Source organism: Indicator indicator, chromosome 29, assembly GCF_027791375.1.
Source record: "Indicator indicator isolate 239-I01 chromosome 29, UM_Iind_1.1, whole genome shotgun sequence".
Classification (NCBI taxonomy): Eukaryota; Metazoa; Chordata; class Aves; order Piciformes; family Indicatoridae; genus Indicator; species Indicator indicator.
In genome coordinates this window covers 6,774,291-6,794,202 of record NC_072038.1, presented here as the reverse complement: position 1 = coordinate 6,794,202, position 19,912 = coordinate 6,774,291, and the positions used below count along the sequence as shown (strand labels likewise).

General features: G+C 42.4%; 1 protein-coding gene across 1 annotated transcript in view; it reads left to right on the top strand.

The window, feature by feature from the left end:
• Positions 1-17,124, top strand: part of ASPSCR1 (ASPSCR1 tether for SLC2A4, UBX domain containing) — a 41,001-nt gene extending 23,877 nt beyond the window's left edge. The window contains exons 11-16 of the mRNA XM_054393825.1: positions 59-121; positions 425-477; positions 14,801-14,852; positions 15,501-15,570; positions 15,902-16,089; positions 17,111-17,124. Of these exons, the coding sequence (XP_054249800.1) occupies positions 59-121; positions 425-477; positions 14,801-14,852; positions 15,501-15,570; positions 15,902-16,089; positions 17,111-17,124 (440 nt within the window). The remainder of the gene's footprint in view (positions 1-58; positions 122-424; positions 478-14,800; positions 14,853-15,500; positions 15,571-15,901; positions 16,090-17,110) is intronic.
• The last annotated feature ends 2,788 nt before the right edge of the window (positions 17,125-19,912 follow it).

The window sequence follows — 19,912 nt, the reverse complement described above, 5'->3', positions numbered from 1 at the left end:
GCCCAGCATCTGAAGAAACAAATGTAATTCAGCAAACCTTTCTCTCCTTTCTTCACAGTTGGCATTTTGAGAGACTTTGTGAGAAGTCACCTTGCAGATGCAGACTTGCCATTTTACTTGTGTGAGTGTGCTGTTGGTAATGTTTAGCCTTACTTTACAAAGCCTGTTCCTGGCTGTGATGTGTATGAGACCTTGTGCTGCCATGAGATACGGCCTGGGGAGGAATTCCTTCCCTAAATACAGCCTCAGAGTACAAAGAAGGTGTAACCTGCTCATGAGCACATCATGCTTCTGCCTGATAAGAAGCCAATGTGGGCAGAGAATGTGTCACTCCTTTAAAGAGCAGTGCTTCCTCCCATACCTGCTGTATTTATTGTTTTGGTTGCTGGGTGGTCCTGTTTTGTAACTTGTTTTTTAACTTCAGTTATTGCACCTCCCAGAATCATCTTGAACGACGAAAGTTTGACGCTCTTTGAGGTAAGGACTCACACGTGTGCTCTGCCATTCTCTCTGACTTGCTGCTTCCCTTCACCCTGCCGTATGCTTTTGTTACTTTTAAAAGAAGCTGTGTAGTGGTGTGAGCCCTGTAGGCTTCTGCTTAGCCAAGACTAATGGACCCAGGTGTTTTGGAGCACAAGCTCTTCACCAGAAGAGGTCCACCTTGTGCAACAATATGCACTGGCGTAGTGTGCAGGGTGGAAGGGGGGTTCACATTGTTTCATACACTTGGAGCCTTACAGTCTGAACTGTACTTAACCTTGAAATGTTGTTACAAGAGCTGAGCTAGTGGGAGTTTGATATATCTGTAGTTGGACTGGTATAGTGGATGTGAGACTGGATTTGCATAGGTTACTGTTTCCAATTTCTCCTGCAGAAGCTAGAGGCTGTATTTGACAGAAATTTGACCTTTTTGATAGTCGCTATGTGAGAATTTATTTTAAGCCATCTTGTACATTGAGGAATCTGTACTCTCCGTGTGTAACTTCACTCAAAGGCTGAAATAGTTTTTCAAATCCAGATTCCTCAAAGTACTTTTGCAAATGTCAAATAAACTGTTCTCAAACTCTCTGACCAGGGACTCTTGACTGTAAATCACAACGCCTTGGGAGACTGACTGAGAGATTTTGCCAGTGACTTTGCCCCAGTTCAGGCTGTTTAGAATGTGCTGTCCTTCAGAACCTCATGGATGTTTGTAAAGCTGTGCACTGAAGATCACTTGCAATGTAAAGGGTCAAGCAAACTGCAGTGAGAGTTTTTGCATGATGCCCCCAAGGGAGCAGGAGGAGTCGGGTGGGGAGAGGGATAGAGAAAGGAACTTTGCAGGCAGCATGGTGAATTAGGTAAGGATTAGCATACCTCTGAAGTTGTTTGTAATAGATCTTTCCAAATTCCACAACTTCCTGACCAGGCCATGTGGAAGAGATACACGTGCAGCTGGTTTTAGACTGTTGAATGTTCAGGGAAGCAAAGTGTGAATCTGTGTTCACTGTGGGAAGTCTCTCCCCTTCCTAATACCCTGTTAAGAATTCTTTGCCGAAATTCAAAGTTTTGGAAGTGTGTTTTGGATGTTGGGGTTCCTCGTATTGTCATCATGCCTGTGACAGGTTTAGCTTTCTAGGGAGTCCTGAGTCTCTCGGGGGTCACAGCCCTGTTTGATTCTGTGGTTCAGCAATTGCAGTGCAGTAGCTCTTGACCTCCATCCAGATTCACAGCATGAGGACTGCTGCTTCTATCAGCCTTCCTGCTCTCTACTTGACCATGGCCTCTGGTCATGTCAGTGTGCATGGGCATGGCTGTGCTTATCCCACTGACAGGAATGGGACAGTGTGTGTGTTGGTAAGACATAATGTCATTGTGGGTGGGGAGAACAACCATTTTTCTTTTTAGAGTCATTTTGGATATTTTAATTCATAATGAAAATACCAGTGGAAAGTGCTTTGTGTGTTTGAGCCAGGAGATTTTGCCATTTGGGTATGAAGGAAGTTCTTCCAACTTCCTCTGTCTTGGGCCATTTCACCCACATCTGCCACCCAAAACACTGTCTCCAGGCACACATTCAAAGGAAGAGCAAATAAAAAATGCTCTGCACTTGTTGGCAGTTCTGAGGCAGGGGAAGTAGGTGTGGAGCTGTGATGAGTACAGACTGGTCAGACATGGCACATTCATGCTTCTCAGGCCTTTTCTGCTCTCCTTTTTCTTTCTCTTCTTTCCTTTCTGTTCTATGCTGTCATGTCTGAGCACATCCCTCACCTAGAATTCCTTTACACATATCCTAATGTGGTTTTTGGAAAGCTTTTTTTCATCATCCCAAAGCATGGTCTCTCTGCAGCCCTCACCAGCAGGTTTCTTGTATAAAATGGGTGTTTTTCTGACTTTTTCTAAGATTTGGCTGGGATGTGTTCCCAGATTTCCTGTCTCAGCCTTCAGACTTGTGTCCCTAGAAAATAGATTGCTTTCTTTTTAGTTTCTCTGTTGGAAGTGAAATTCTCCCACACCCCATAGGCTATGTTTTCCTCTAGAGTCTCATGGATATCAAACTTTGGGACTATTTATTTTTTCTTTAGGATAGGCTCTTGTTTGTTTGTTTTATTAAGTACATCCTAGATGCTGAAGACTCAAAATTTGCTTCTGTAATAGACCTTTGTCCTATTCTCAGGTTTTTTTCTTTTTTTTTTATTGGATGTTTTGTTGCTCCTTCAGATTCAAGGTACTTTCCTTTCTGACACTGCCTTCTTCCATGGTCTTCTGTCAGTGTTGGAAATTACACTCTGCTTATGTGCCTGTCCTTACCACCTTGAAATCTCCTGTGACCAATTTTCTTCCTCTTTCTCAGTTAGCTTCTAAATCCTTTGCTTACTATACTCATTCCACAAAGAAAAGGAGGTTTCTTTGACTTCTCAGTATACTTGAATGCAGCACCCTCTTTCCTGACCTGTATCTGCCTCTTATTCAGCCAACTCTGATTCTGTCTTCAGTCTCTTGTTAGCTTTGGTCTATCTTCTAAATAAAGTTCAAAATCCTCTGCTTGCCCTTGTTTGCCCTTTGCCTCCCCCTCTTTCCCCTGCTCTTTTTATTTTCTCATTTTCTTCATACATCTAATGTTTCTCTGGATGTCTTTTGAAACATAACTTGTTCAATGAAACACCACAGAAATAATTGTTTTTCCTTGTCTTGAATCAGAAACTATATGGGAGGAATTTTGTTTAATTTGCTGTGTTAAAGCCTTTGTTCTATACCTGGCACCGTCGCTTGTGCTTGTTACATGTGTGGCAATTTCCCAGTTTCCTATTTGTGACATTTACTGTGGAATTCATTCCTCACAGCAGCTCTCTGAAACGTAAAAAATAGTGTTAAATTAGTGCTCTGTAAAGACTTTGAGGTGCCTTACAGCCCAGTCTTCTAGAATCCTTCAGAAATCAGAACTTGGTGAAGAACTTCAGTACGGAGCTGGGATTGTTCATAGAATCATATCATGGAATCACCTAATTCCACCCCTTCACCAAGGGAAGGGACAGCTTCCACTACACCTGTTTGCTTAGAGCCCTGTCCAACCTGGCCTTGAACACTTCCAGGAATGGGGCATCCATAACCTCTCCAGGCAGCCTGTTCCACTGCCTTACCAGTGCCTCACAATTCTTTCTTTCTTATAACTAATTTAAATCTATCCTCTTGTAGTTTAAAAACATTACCAAGAGGCAATGTTTGCAACAGGCCCTGCTAAAATGTCTGTTCCCATCTTTCCTGTAAGTCCTCTTTAAGTACTGAAAGGCCACCAGAAAGTCTCCCTGGAGCCTTCTCTTCTCCAGGCTGAACAACTCCAACTCTCTCAGCCTGGCTTTATAGGAGGAGGTTCAAAATGTGGTGCTCAGGAGCTGAGTATTCTGCAAATTGACTGTTTTGACAGATGATTTTTCTCTTTTCTCACTTCCTCTGTGTCAACACAAAAGAAGAATAACATCCAACTAAGATGAAGGGTGGGAAATCCAAAGTTGATTCAAGAATTTTTTTTTTCATGTAGTAGTGTAATCTAATTGTGATTAGAAAGCAGTTGTGTTGAGAATTTTGGGCATAATTGGAGCAAACAAAATCATGACAGTTATTTTAAAAATGTGGAAAGCAAGTAAAATCTCATGCTTAAAATATTTTTAGGGATTGTAATATTACAAAGAGCTTGTTATTGCGTTACTTAGCAGTTCCATGGCTTGGCATTTTGCTCTCAATCAGCTGGCTCTAGGTAGGTAAATGTGATGATGCATGTGTGGAAGAAAATCATTTGAACTTCATCTGCATCTTGGTGAGCTCTTGGAATGGTTGTTAGCTCTAGAGCAAAGCCTTACAGTGATAAAATTCATTAGCTCATTACTGAATAGTAGTCAAACCTAAAAGGACCTCCTTCCCCAAACCCAAATGTTCTGAATGAAATGGATAACAAAATGAAGAACATTACCATGTCACTGCATCAAACCAGGGTCGCTTCCACGTTGAACAATCTGTGCAGATCTGGCCTCTTGTATTAAAAAGGAACTGGTAAAAGTGCAGACAAGGGGAGGTGAAGATCATCAGAGGTTTGGAATGGCTCTTGCATAAGTAGGACTAAGTAGGCTAGGACTTGTCAGCCTGCAAAAGACACAACTGGAAAAGAAATAACATACCACGGAGAAGCTGGAAGGGGTTGATTTCTTACTCTCTCCAGCACAAGAGTAAGTGGCAGAAGCTAGAATAGAAGGAAGAAGGTAGTTGTTCATGCAACAGAAATATTTTCTTTAAAAAAAAAAAAAAAAAAGAATGATTTTTAAAAATTAAATTATATTCAGGGAGGCTTTAGCCTTGCCTGCAGGGCCCAGGGGCATGGCAATGAGTGTGTGATGTGATCCAAATGCTTGAGGCTAGCACCACTGCTCTGATGAGGTGGGCAGGGTAGAAGTTTAGCAATAAGGGAAGACACGTGTCACTGGATTGGCAAGGAGCAGCAGGGGAATTGATTTGTGTGAGCAGCAAAGAAATTTAATGTATATTCAGGGTGAGATGTGAGAAGGAAGAAGGCTGCAGGGGCTGAGGTGACTTGGAAGGATAAAACAGGATGAAGAGAGGGAGCAGAAATTGGTGCCTGGACAGGGCTGGGTTCCATGGTGTAGAGTTTTAGATCTTGAGGCAACGGCTTCTGAGCTGCCAGGAATGTGTGCTGGGGGAAGTGCACATGTGCACTGCAGCCTTCAGGTGCATGTAAAGTGGCCATTATGTAAAATGGGCTTACAGACTGGAAGAGCTGTGTTGTAATGCCAATGGCCATTGGTGTCCCTTGCCTGGGGCCCTTCAGCCCTTTCAGGTCATGGTTTGTTATGGCAGGAATGATTCTCTGTGTTTATAAACATTTTATTTGGATGAAGCATCAAACAGGAAAAAACAATTCCTGCAGAGAACTTGTCATACCATTCTGCTTACCCATACTGCTTGTCAGAGACCGCAGTGCTCTAACCCACCAGGATGGTGCCTTAGCCCAGTTTAGGTCAGCTGATTCTGGGTGAAGCTTTGCTCCCCCTTACCAGTGTCAATCCTTTTCATCTTTAACTTTCTCCTGGAGTCACTGAAGACCCTGTGCTCTAATGTCTTCTGCTTGGCTAGGCTTCCCCTTCTTTTGCTGCAGATCCATGTGCTTGGCAGGGGCTGAAGGGGGCTTTCTTCTCGGGGAAGAAACGGGCACGGAAGTTGCTCTGCTTTGGTGTCCCTGGCAACTGTTATTGTTGGATGCCCTTTTTATGGGCAGCTGTTACTAATCTGGCTGCTTTGCCAGAGCCACACTGCTCTCAGTAAAAATGACACTGGCCCAGACCAGGAGCAAGAGTGGTGATGTTTCTGGTTGTGAGCCAGGTGGGGCTGGGGACAGGTCTTGCTCACCACTTCTCACTTGCTCTCTGTTGTCGCTTTCCAAACTATGAAATCTTCGGTCTGGGAAGTGCAGCCCTTCATTCACTGCAGGGCTGGGGGCTACACAGTGGTGCCTGGTCCTGCACTGGGTGGGGTTAGGCTCTCTGTGGGTAGGTTACGTGAAGATTTTGCCCCTTTCAGGCATTGTGTGGTCTGTAGAAGGGAAACTTTTTCTACTTTAGTCAGAGATTCCTTTCTGTTCCCATTATCTGGAAGAAAAGAGATGAAAAGACGCAGCAGTTCTGTAGAGATAGAAGGCACATGGTTAAGGTATTCTGTAAAATGTGTGGCTTTTGGGCTGGGGGAAGCAGAGCTTTTATGCTATGAGCTGTAGTGCTCAACATCTCCATTGAATGAAAGCTTGTTCTGAAATAATGCTAAGTTTTGGTACCTAGGATGTGAAGGTGGAGGAAGTGCTGTGGAGTGTGCAGCTCTTCTGGATGTTGTGGGGAAAAGGGGGCATGGGTAAAACAACAGAACAGCTGATTTTTCAAGCCTTTTTGAGAGCTGGGGTTTTTTTTTGAGAATGTGTGAAAGGTTGAGGAGGGAGATTGTCAGCTCTTTAGGCTTGTCCAGTTGTATCACCCAAGTGCCAAAATGCACAGCTTTTGCTACAGGTACATTGTGTCAGAAGTGTTAGCAATAAACACCTAGAATGCTTTGCACCTCATCTGGTTCTCTTGCAAAGGTGATGTTCAGATTCTCTTGCCTGCAGAGAATCTGACACGTGATTTTAATGGGATATCTACCATGTTCTATCAGTCCATTTGCATTTTTTTCAATATTTAACTTTCATATTATCAGGCTGTTCACTCTTTCATAGATGTCTTACCTGAGCAGAAGATAACATACTAAAGTAGAACTAGTTCTTAGGTGCTTCATAGAACACCTCTGGAGTGTATATTCATTGTTCAGGAATAAAGTGACTTTCAGGGGAATCAAATGCAATCATAAGGAATATTGCACTGAAATCTAATTGTTTCAGTGATGTCTGTGAGCTATGACTGAGATTGTATGAGCCTTGGAATTCCTAACTTTCATAAATGAGATTGTGTCTAATTACCCTATTTCTTTTTTTTTTTTTTAACGTGGTTTATTCTTCCTTTGCTCTCAGGGTCTCCTGAGATTCTTTTTCACAAATACAGTGCTTAAACACTTGAGAAACAGAAAATGACAAATGGTTAAAACCCCCCAAAGAGTAAAGGAATAGAGGTTGGCTTATTGCTTCTGCAAAGTCCATTCTTGGTTTTCTAGGTTGGCTTATGTCTTCTCAAAATACATGGCACTGTCATGACTAAACACAAATGACCTGTTATTTTTAAGTAGGACTGTGGCAAAGAAGCATCCAGTTACTTATTCCCCTCAGTTTAGTCCCAGGCTACTTAATTGCCTTCTGCATTCTCCTTTTCTTTGAGAAATGTCTTGCTACAGAGGGAATTCTAGCAGCATCCTCCAAGAATATGGGAATCCTCTAGGATTTTCTAGAAACTTAGCAGTCTTTGTTGAGAGTGTCAGAGGCAGAGCCTGCTTGAGCCCAAACACAGCGTCCTGAACATTGACCACTACCATCTTAGGTGTTTTCAGAACTCATTGTCCTGGAGACTGTGTGATTTCTGATGGTGTCACATCCCCACCCTCTGCTAGGGTAGAGGGTAGAGTTGCTTCTTCTGTGTAAGCCTGGGAGTTGTTTGAGATTGCTTGTCCAATGTCAGACATGAATCATGGAGCTGCATCTAGCTTTCCCAGGTCTTCAGTTAGCATTTATCGTCCACTCTGTAGACTTCCTTGCTGTCTGAGGCAGTAATGTGAGCACATTCTAGTATTTATAAGTGACTGAAATTTGTGTTGAAGCCAATAACAGGAGTCAGTGCAGATGGTGGAGTAAGGTATTATCAACACTTCTACTCTCTCTCCACCCTCTCACTCCATTCAAGCTGATAAGATTGGAACCACATTCATTAAATCTCATGGCTTACAATGAAGGGAGAACCTTTACACTGCAAGAAAAATTGGGGAAAAAGACAAATATTGTCAACTTTTTGCCAAGATACTTGGGCTGAAAGAACTGTCTGAAGTGAATTCTCCCAAAATGTGTGTGTATTTACAGTATAGTGAGCACACAGATTGGCAGCAATGTGAGGTTTTTGGAACCCATAAAGACTTCAAGGCATTGCTTTGATTTTTTTTTTTTTTTGTTATTGCTGGTTTTGCTTGGCTGCCTTCTCCTCATGTCTCTTGAAGTGTTTTATAATGTTCAGCTCTCCAGAACTGATCAACTGCAGGCTTCCCTGTTGTAGCACTTGGCTTTGGCTTTCTTGTAGCTCTTGTTGCTTGTTTGTATTTTTCTAGGCTAGCTGAGCTTTCCAGAGTTGTTCCTTAGCTTCTTTCTCCTCCCAGAAACAGGCACTTATGTAGTACATATCTGGGGTGCATAGTGGAAAAAAATCATTGATTGCTGAGCTATAATACTAAGGAAAGAGCAGAAGGTAAGAGAATACCACCCACTGGAAAACTCAAGGCAGCAAAGAGGGCAGGAGCCCGTCATCTGTCTTCAGAGGAGCTAAAGAAATCCACAGGCTTCCATATAAATATTTAGATCTTCTAATCAGATCTTAGAGTGCATGGAGTGTTTCCTCTGGTGTGTACCGAGGGGCAGAAATTCGGGGGAGCTGTTTGTTTCTTTCTTTGCCTTTGGTTCTCTTTCCATATCCTGGTTGTTAGTGACAGTTTGGGCAATGCATCTGGCATGCTCATTCAGTGGAACCAGCTACGAATTGAGCAGTGTGAAGCCCTCTCTTGCTTTTGGCAAGAGTCTAATGCAACTTCAGAAAAAATTACTTCATCAGAGTCAGCTCGTCGGAGGCATTTCCAGTGGCAGGCCTTGTGGTTATTCCACTCACTAGCAAAGAAAATGGTGATTAGTAATGAAATTCACCCAGCCCAGAGGATGGCATTCGTTTTCCTGCATGGTCTTAGCCCTTTACCATTCAGCATTTTGTCACCTGACTAGATTTTGGTAGCAATCTTACCTCCTGCTTGTCCTGTGAGGTCTGTTAACCGTGCTGGTAGTGGCTGTCTCGTACTGGCTGTTCATGCTTGCATTTTAGACTGGCTTTGAGTGAAGCAAGGCACATCAGCCCAGATGAGGGCTTTCCTTGTATGACTGAGTTTAGGGTGGAAATTCTGCCCGAAATGTCCTCTCTCTCAGGCCAGATCTTTTTCATCTCAGCTCAAAGGCTCAGTGAATGCTCTTTCTACATGGATTCCTTCTTAAGTAGCCTTTTCAAATCTTATCTTTGCCTTGTGAATTTTAAATGTCCCCTGCTCTAGCGGGTTCAGACCTCCTCTGTATTTGCTGCAGAATATCCATCTCCTTCGGCAGTTGCAGTCCACATTGAGCAGCTTTGTTCTTAGGTTATAAACACGAAGCACTTAGTCAGTTTGCCCCTTTCACCAGGGCTGTAGTGTTTATTTCTGTTTCAGCGATGCTTTGCAGTCTTGCTGGAGAAGCTTTTGATCCACCGGCTTTCCGGTTGAATTTTCCAAGAGCCAGTTTATGTGTTTGGGGTGTGTGTACTGTGCAGTATTTCATGTTGGTAGCTTGGGTTTCTCCTTCCATGCGCGTGTTCCTTTGAAGTGCTTATTTTCTTATTCATCTTTTAACATCAAACCAACAGCAGACCTGTGGCACTCTAATCTCTTCAGATCATGTAACGGAAAGAATGCTTCTCATTCTGGCAGCTGCAAGTTCCCCTTAGACAGCAGTCTCTGCCTGGTCTGAAAGCATCACTCTGGCAGTGAGCAGAATAACTGTGTGGTAATAATAAATGCATTTTGCAATCCTGGGTTCCAGGATTTTTTGCATGTCTGTGTCTGGAGAATACCTACTGAAGGAGGAAGTACTGAGATGTTATTTGGGGAGAGTTCTGCCTAAAATCCATTCTGTGCTGTTGAGAGCAAGTTAGTTAAGAGACGCAGTAAAACAAAGCAGGAATGTTTCTCTTGTGTATCACAGCTGGATTCTGGGGGAATGTTGTTCTAGTGCAGATATTTTTGTCATGGAATGCAAGACGCAGTAGCCCTGGCGTGCCACTCCACAGCCAGGGTGCCCTGCTGTCACCAACCACGCTCACCGCTGTGGTGTCTGAGGAGCTGCACTCTGCCCCTCTGAAGTAAAACTTGGAGTGACTTAGCTGCATAGTTTTAGACTGCCTTTATGATGGCTGGTCTTGAGAAGTGGAAAATGTTCCTTTAAATCTCTGCAACTGTAACTGAGCAAATTGATGAAGCTGTGTTACTTACATCTTTTCAAACACTCTGAGGAGTTGGTTGTTTGGAATGATACTCCCTAAAAGGGAGAACAGTAAGCAAGGCATTGGCTTCTTCAACTTCTTGCCTCATCAGTGACTTTCAATCCCTTCAGAAGAAAGCTGTCCTGTGATTAAGGGCTCGAATGAGACTCTGGAGACTTACATACTTAGCTCTTGTTTCTGCTGCTGTCGGCCTGTGTGACCTGGAATAAGTTATTTAATCTCTTTAGGTCTCAGTTTTGCATCTCCAGAAAACCAAACCCCAAACCAACCCCAAACCCGCATACTTCCCTACATTTTTATTTCTATTGCATGTTGCTGCTCACTACATATATATAATTGTGCAGCAGAACACCATTTTCAATTGGATTTCTAGGTGCTGTTGCAATAAAAATAATCTTAACTGATCATGTAAATATGCCTTGCACAGCATGATTTGAACATTATAATTGGCCAGATAATAGCATCTGTTTTCCAAGTCAGAATTACATTGTGTCTTTGGCTGGAAATCAAAGCAGCAAGGAAGAGAAATGCTGGATATTTGAGTGCAGTAACTAGCTGTTGGCTCAGTCCTATTGTAGTAATTCTTCACATAAAACTGAACAGAGTGTTTTGAATATTTGTTTCAAACAGCCTGTGATTCTTTTGGTGGTTGATCTGACAGGCCCAGTGGGACTCTTAATGGTTTCTAAATCTGTCTTGATTGACAGATGTTCATATAAGAACCCTATGCAGTGGGGTTAAGAACTGTAGAGGTGTTCTTCTAGAGACATGGACGTATGAATATTAGAACAACTGCAAATGAGGAAATAGCAGATGACTTGAATATAGTTTTCAGGTAAGGATCTGCCCAGTATTTGATCCTTGCATTTTTAACAGTGTTAGAGAAGAATAAAGGATCCAGCTTTGGGTTTGTATGTTTTCCTGGACTGCAGCTACTAAAGCCTTCTCATCTTCATGCCAAGACATTCTTTGGCCAGTGGGATCATTCCACTGGCTGTTTTTTTTTTTTTCTTTCAGTGTGAAATTGGTGCTGATTTGAATACTTTAGTGTTACAAAAAAAAGTCTCAGACAGCATTCTGTCCTGCCAGTGACTGGCTGGAGAATTCCTGGGGTGATCAGTGAGATGTATCTTAACTGCCTTCCATACTGAACCCTTAGTAAGTGCTGAAATTGTGCAGAATTCTCAGGTATCATCCCAAAGGAAGCTAGACAAAGAGTTGTATGAATGAGCCAATAGTCTTTTGAATTAAAGAACTTACTGGATGTAAATCTGGCAAGAGGGGACTCTGTGTTGGCTGACCCCTAGGAAAGGATAGAGATGCAGGGAAATGAGCCATGGGAAGGAGGTTGCGTTCTGTGTACTTGTGAGCCGCTGTCTAGTGCCTTTAAGTTTCTTTCAATTAAAAGATTTTGAACTGAAACATTTGGACTGATGTTTTGCCAGCAGTGGGAAATGGTTGTGGACGTGGATCCAGAAACTTAGAGCTATGCTTATTTGTCAACCTGTGAGTAAATAGGGGAGAGGTTTATATTGGGGCACATTCTGTCTGCATTGGTGTGGTTGAGAGTGTCTGTCTAGCTCTTGGTCTGCGTTTCTCGCTCTCTTTTTCTCTTTGTGCCTCAGGCAGGCCCTGCCATGAATTTTCTCTGACCCCTTGGGGCCATTCCCACATGAAGCTTTGATGTGTGTGCCCAGAGCTTGATTGACAAGGAAGTTTCGGTGGCGGCAGCAGGGAAACGAAGAGAAAAGGGCAGGGCTTTGAACTAAAGGGCTTTGAGCTTCGAGATGCTGTGCTTACTTATCTCCTTCAGAATGTTAATTATTTACCAAGATAATTGGTCGGGAGGGGAAAAAAGAGAGGGGAGGTTATTAAAAAATTCCAACACTAACACGCTACAAAAACCTCATTTTCCAACTTGCAGCTGGCATGAAAAGGATGTTGTGTATAAAAGGGTTTGAGTGTATGTGTACTGGGGGGGAAGCTTTTTAAGGCACCCATTTCCTAAATAGAGGGATCCCTTCAGACGAATGCAGCGGAAACATCAAAGCTCTTGCAAGAGTTTTCTCTGGGGTTTCTAAACCGTGTCTGGTACTTTTTAATTAAAAAAGTTTATGGAGAGCTGTCTTTGTGACTGGAGCAGGCAACCTTGGGCTCTGTGGACTGAGGAATGAAATGTTAAAATACTTAATAAATAATGATTTCTGGTAAAACATCAGTTCGAGGGTGTGAAGATGCCTGGCTGCTTTGGCAGGAGCTGAGACTTGGAGTAGACTGATGAATGTCTCCTGCTTCAGCCTAACATGATGTAGGCCATACTGTGTGTAAAAGGCTCCTACAGCCTTTGGGTTAATGTAAAAAAAAATGTTTAATTGCCACATACATACTCATTTGAAGTTTGTAGTCAGGAAGATAGGTGAAGCTGTTTCATTTTGCCTCCAGTTAATACAGGTTTATTAGTCTCTGCATTAAGTAGCAATCCACAGACTCCTCCATGACAGTCAGGGTTCCTTTGAGTTCTGGTAATTGCTGTGCTGGATCAGGTCCAACGGCTGTCATTCCAGTAGTCTGACTGTGCTGATGGTGGCAACAGAGGTTCAAGAAAACTCAAGAGCAGGCAGCCTGCCCTCCTGCTAACTATGAATTAATGATAGAAAGATGGGCAGCTATTTGCTTTTATCTATTTATTTATTTGTTGGATCAAGCTGAGAAGTTCGGTGGTGTTTTGCCAGGGTGGTAGAAGCCCCATCCCTGGAGGTTTATTTTAAGGCTAGGCTGGATGTGGCTGGATGGAGCAGCCTGAGGTGTCCTGCCCATGGCAGGGGGGTTGGAACTAGATGATCCTTGAGGTCCCTTCCAAACCTAACAATTTGATGACTCTCTGAAACTGATCCAACTGATCTTCAGTTAGGGCTGCACAACATTTCTGAGACCCCATTTTTCCAAGTAATGTTTACTCAACAGCTAAGGATTCAATAGCTGAAGGTTTTACTTCATTTTCTCTGACTTCCAGGTGTTTAATTAGCCTGATTAAATTCATTAGCTCTCTCTTTCTAAAATATGATGTTTGCTTTAATTGTTCACACATTTTCATTTCTTTTGGTGTTGAATTTTATAACATTGTGACTGGTGTTTCTTACTGGCTTGAATCTGATCCTGTATATTACTTGGGGCTAGTTGAAAAGAACTCATTCTCTTTTATGTTTACAGTTATGTCTTCAGTAGGTCATGATTTGAGCTCCTGACAAACTCTCAACAGTATAATGTCCTTTAATGTGTTAGTGTGTATATATTGAACATAATCCAGATTTTTATTGAATTTTATTCAGTCTAAATTTATGCAGAGGTAGTTAAATAAAGCTAGTTAGCTATGACATAAAAGACTGTATGTGAAGCAAAGAAAGGAGAAGGTGGTGAGAATGGCCACTGTCAATGTAAGTTAGAGGCTTCACCACTTTGATTTGTGCTTATTTAAAATTAGAGAAAAACAAGTGATTTGCAACAAGCCAGATACTGTCTGGTGCATTACATTTGAATAACTTGAGAGACATCGGTTCTCCCATTCTTCCTGTGTGATGGATGTATACCTTAAAATGGAGGAAACTGAAGTATAAAGCAGTGTGGTAAATTTATGGACAGGTTAAATTAGGAAGCAGGCTGCTGGCTAGAACTGTAGACATTTCCACTTGTCTTTTTTTCCCCTTTTTTTTCTTTATCTTTTTTAGGTGTGGCACACAGTATGACTAAAACACTCACTAAATGATTTGTGATTTGGCTGACTGACATCTCAGATAATAGCCAGAGAGGAATTGTTGAAATACATAGATCACTTATGCTGCTGTTTTCCCAGAATTAGTTCTGGCCACATTCTGTTTGTTATTTTCATCTGGTTTGGAGGTAGATGTATAAATACCAAATAATCATTGATAACAGTTGCAGATGAAATAAAGATGCTGCATGAGAAAGGCAGTTGTAGAGTTACCTGAGTCATGTAATGAGCTAAATGGATGAATAAAATGTTTGAATGTGGCAGTTATTCTGACAAGTGACAACTAGGGATTCGGGCTGGATTTATGGATGGACAGCATCCTGGAAAGCTGTTGAAACAACAAAAAACAACTAGAGACAGGGTGTAATAGATTAGAGTAGATACCTGAGGGCATAGCTGGATTTTCCTTCTCTTAACTATCAGCCTCTTAGGTCTTAGAAGATTCTTAATCACGCTCATGTTATCTGCTCAGCAGTGGAGAATGTGGCTGAAGTATAATGGCCTTGAGGTATGGGGACAGAGCAAAACAAATGGCAGGTCACCAGCACAGTGAGCTCTTGCTGTACCGGTCTCATTGTCTGTGTGTAGTAGAACAGATCATAGAATTTTGCTTCGTGTCTTACTCCGAGTTCCCTGTGCTCTACACAAGTTCAGCCTTTTCTGAAATATGGATGGTTCAGTGACCTCAGCTTGAGCTCTGTGCATTGGTCTGTAGCTGTCTAACCTGTGTCTAATGTTCAGAGTGAACTGTGAAATCGTCTACAATCGGTGATCTCTTCCACTTTTGCTGCAGGCTAAACTCTTTCCAACTGCTGTCGTTCATTTTGGATCTGAGGAGTGTAGGGGTGAGTGAATTTCCTCTCTTCTTCAGCTGGCTGTATATTTCCTGTAGTAAACCCTGAAGAATTACATCCTTAGATTCAAAGTCCTTCCCACAAAAGATAATGCAGTCCTTGAGAAGGCTGGTAAATGTTCCCATTCTGAATGGCTCAAGCTCTTCAGAGATAGCTTGGTCAGTTAGCAGGAGCACAAATGTAAACACAGTACCTTTCCTATGAGATTTGTTAGGCTGTGGAGCAGGCATTGTCTGCTATGGGGACAAGAATGATAGAACAACCCTGGAAAGAAAGTCTGTTGTCCAAAATGTTAATCAGGCAAATGAGTATGAAACACCTTTCGAGACCTACTATGGATATGGGAGAACAGATCTCAATCTTTGATTCTTTGTCACCTCTGTTTTATGCTTAGAATCTCTGAGGTGCAGTGAGCACTGAAGGAAAATGTCAAGATCTTGAGGCTTGAATGATGAAACAGGGCACCTTGAGTTGTAAAATAAACCGTCACAGTTCAGGTGTCCTGTGTCAACTGGGGGCAGATGATGGAGAATTACTGTAGTACCCAGCAAGTATTTGCTGAACTGAAGACTATGTGATTCTGTGGTGATTGATCTCTCTGTGTTACTAAACAAGTCTTTGGGTTTCATTTTTAAACAGATTCTTACCTGAAATCAGACCTGCTGAGCTCTGCAGTTTCCCCTTCTGCAGCGGATTTATTGGTAGCCAGGTACGTTGGGACTGAATTAGAATAGCTAATTGGTATTTCAGGGATGGGAAGCATGAAACCAGCCAATCTTATTACAAAGAAATGTGTTCTGAAGATACTAGGACTTCATTTTCTCCTGAAACTGTCATACTGCCATACTTGACTTCATAGCTTTGTGAGTCTTTCTTTGCATAGTAGGATTTCAGTGACTAAATCAAGTAAATCCTATCTCTTTTATCATGAAAAAGAAGAACCTTTTTAGTCTGACTTTGAAAGTTCAAAGGTAGGGGTTGTATAAGGGGTTGTTATGAAAAAACAAAGCTTAATTCTGCTTGTTTATTTTCTTCCTTAGATGTTTGTCCAAACCATTAGTTCCTTCTACTTCATCATCTATTGAATCAACAGTTTCACCCCTATCTGAACCACAAGTGGAAAGTGACAAAAAGACTGATGAGCAGCCAGAACCAGCGAGTGTGTGTGAAGCTCCACAGGTGTTGAGAAGGGTCCCTGGGAAAGTACCCAAATGGCTGAAGCTTCCAGGTATCATGAAATCAGAGGAGTTATCTTCTTCTTCTGAACTCCCCAGAAAGGCAAGCTCCTCTGTGCCAGCAGGTGGATGTTGGCAGTACCCTTGAAGATGTCTGCATAAGGCTTGCTGGACATTTGGTTCAGTGCTTCTCAACCACAAGTCAGTTTGTTACTTAAACCTCAGCATTTGCTGGAAAAGTATCTGAATGCAGGCTCTGGGCTTTGAGTCATGCCTAATCCATATGCTTGCAGCATTTTTATGTTGTGGGCTTAATGTATTCACTTCTTAACTGTGCAGATATAGTTCAGATACTAGTAGGTGTGATATTCAACATATCAAAGGCCCCCACATCACCTGTGAAATGTCTGACATTATTTTCCCTTTGCTAGTATAATCTGATTTTAGTACTTTCAAGCAACTCCCTTAAAAGCAGTAAAAGGAAGAATTTTCTGGAATTCCCTGACTAATAGTGCCAAATGTTAACTTGCTGAGTGAGAATTCTAGCCTGTGATTCTGAAAGATACCATGGAACCATCAGCTTCAGCAAGGGTAGCATAAGGTATGAAATGATTGCTGGAAAGCTGCAGATAGTCAGTTGATACGTTGCCCTGCTGTGGCTGGTCAGTTTTAGATTGGTACTGGGATACTGATGCAGATCATGTGGGTAACAGCATCTTAGTTTCCCATTTTCAGTATGCTTGAAGCATTCCACTTAGAACTTCCCCAAGTAAAGATTATCTTGATAAAGTACAAAATAACATCTCATCTACCTGTGCAGGTTACCCATTAACAGCTGGTATGAAAGGTCAATAAGATGCTCTAACATGCATGTTGATAACATGTAGGATGAAGTTCTCCACTTGAAAAGTTATGATGTATTCACCACTCCATCTCCTTGAGGAGAGCTCTTACATGCTACCCAACATGCTGCTCTGAGTATAGAACCCTCAGCAACCAGATTGTGTTACTGAGAAACAATACAGTGCAACTTACATGGTTACGTGTTTCAATGCTTTTATGTTTATTTTGTAGGTGGGAAGAGATGAAACATTCTGGGCTGCTGGATCAGGGAGCAGTCAGCTGAGCCCCTTTCCTGATGTGCTTACTCAGAATATGTAAGGAACTGTTGGTGGTCCTGGAGAGATCTAATTTGGATGAACATCACTTATAAAAATAGAAAATTGCTATCTCAGGTGCCAGTTTCACCTTTTGGAGGAGTGGAAGGCCTGCTGGTGGTCTTTGTGACTATAGAAGCAAGGTTAGAGGTTAAATTTAAGGTTTCTTGCATGCAAATAATATGAGTTGAGAATTAAAGGGGAAATAATTCCTATATACTTTCTGTGAAGGACTTTGTTTTTATGCATATTTTTTCAGTTCAGATCTTCCCAGTTTTACTTTCAAAGGTAACACTTTGAGTCTAGCTGCCTGAATTCTAGCAGCAAGATACAATCCAATCCAGTTTTACCTGTAGCTAAGTGCTGCCTAGAAGACTTCTCTCTGCTTCTTGCTGGCTGGGGTTAGTGCTTCTGATAATTCCAGGCTTAGGTGGCTGGAAAGTGAGTGAAGAGGAAGCACTTAAACCAGGCCATTCAAACCAGTTCAAATGGGTTTTGCCTGTGAACCTTCTGGTTTGCTGCACTTGTGTTGTTTTCAGTTGCCAGAATCTTGTCAACCAAGAGCACAGGTATCTCTTAATGGAAAGCATGTGGAGGCTGGTTTTTCCCCAAGCTCTGTGTTTTATTTTCATTACATATAATTAACATCAGTAATACAGTGAGGGGAAAAAAAAACCTCTAGTAAAAGGGTTTCTTCACATGGCCCTTGATCTGTGGACTTCTGTGGTCCCAGTGTTCTCCACAGCAGAGTAGCTATTCTGCAGTTAATGTACAGAGGGGAGGACTTTCCCAGATCTTTGCCTCCTGCAGATGTTTTACAGGGATTAATATTGTTGGTTAGAATTGTGCCTATGCTGGAGATGAACTCTATAGTGCCACAGTATCCATGGTGCTGTATTTTATTTGAAGTCTTCTCTGTGGATCAGAGATTCATACTGGACAGCTGGGGTTCCATGCTACAGTAACAACATGTTTTCCATTTTGCTTGTGTAGACAATTGTTCCCTGAACTGTGTGTGCATCTGCACAATTTGTAGAGGTAATAAAGCAGAGTGGCCATAGGAGGCCTTTTGGTCGGTCTCTTTGATAGTATGTTTCTTCCCCCAGTACTCAGTTTCTCTGTCAGTTCACAGGAACCTGCTCCCTTTTCAATGGACCTGTCATGCCTCATTCCCTTCCTCCCATTTTTTTTTTTCCAACAAAGCAAAACGGAGCTTTGTACCATCTGAATGAACTTCAAAGTGGCTAGAAAGGGCACCCAGGGTTCCTGGCACTTGTCATTGTCTCCCAGCCTGGCCAACATTTCCCTTCAGGTCTAATTACTTCCAAATGCTCCCAGATGCTTTGAAGAAAGTCAGAGGGAGGGGGAAGCATGAAAGAAAGGTGGAAGAGAAAAAAATGAGTCAAAGCGAAGGGAGCAGAATGCTGTAGCAAAAATGTTGATTGATTTCTTGTATGTCACCCAAACGTAAACAGGGAATGTGTGCGGCCGCTGGCAGTGGGGAACGCAGGAGCACTGTGTGCAGCTGCTGCTCCGGGTCCTCCCCGTGCAAAGAGAGACCTTCTGGCACTTGGCAGGCTGTGAAAGACATCCTGCAGCAACACAAAAAGTACTAAAATAATGTTGAAAGTTTATTATCTTACTTGGTTAAGTGTGGGCTGAGCCTACAGTCTGTAGCACCGTCTATATCTTAGTTCAGGTGCTGTCAGGCTGATTCATTTCACAGAAGTCAGAGCAGGCTGTAGCTAGAGCTACTTTGCTGCATTTACACAGGATACATCAGGAGACAACTAGGAGTCATAGCTAATGACAGGTGATGATGTACTTGTGCTGGTGTTCTGGTTTCCAGGGTTAGAACAGACAGAAGCAGTCTGGTTTGTAGGAAGTTGTGTGCTTTCAGATGTGTTGACTTCAGATTGTTTGAAGAGCAACATTCAAGAGAACTGATGGGCTTGACTGTTCTGATTCCACCAGTTCTGGCCAAGAGCTAGCACCGTAACTATCACCTGCAAGTACCTGATAGGGGAAAAGTGAAGGAAAAGTTCAGGGACACAAGCAGCAATATCATTGTTACAGAGGCAATTTCATGGGTCAGGACAGGGGTGAGGATTAGGAGATGGCACACTGCTACCCAAGTGCATTACCTCAGCCAGTGCTGCCCATACTTGTCCCTTAACTCAGCTGAACATCAAACCCAAAACAATTGACTTCTCTTTTAGGAGAATGAAAAATTTGGTACCCTTAACAGCTAGACCAGAGGTTTTATTCCCCTTTTCCTATGCAAAGATTACTTCAGTTTAGCTGCTGCTGTTATTAAAATACTGCTCTACTAACATTCACTTCAGCGATTCTCTTCAGTCGAGAAAGCTGCTGTGTGGACCAGGTCAGAGAAGGGAACTTGGGCCTTTTTAGGGCAGAGGCTTTGAGGTGTGTGTCAGTAGGAGTCAGAATGGAAGGAGAGATGAGGATTTGAAATCTGGAAAAGGCAAGAAAGTAGCAGTTTGTTCTTTAAGAGGGCCAAGATACCCTGGTATTTAAAACTACAGGATCTTCACTAAGGTAGTTGCTGCAGGGATTCCTGCCTTGCCACAAAACAATACATGCAGATACCTGATGAGCTGCATTTGTTTTGAGTATCACTTCTGCTAGAGTAGCTCAACTGATCCCTGGGTTTGGGAGCATTCAAAAGTAAGTAGTATTTGCCTCTTTTTGCTATTGC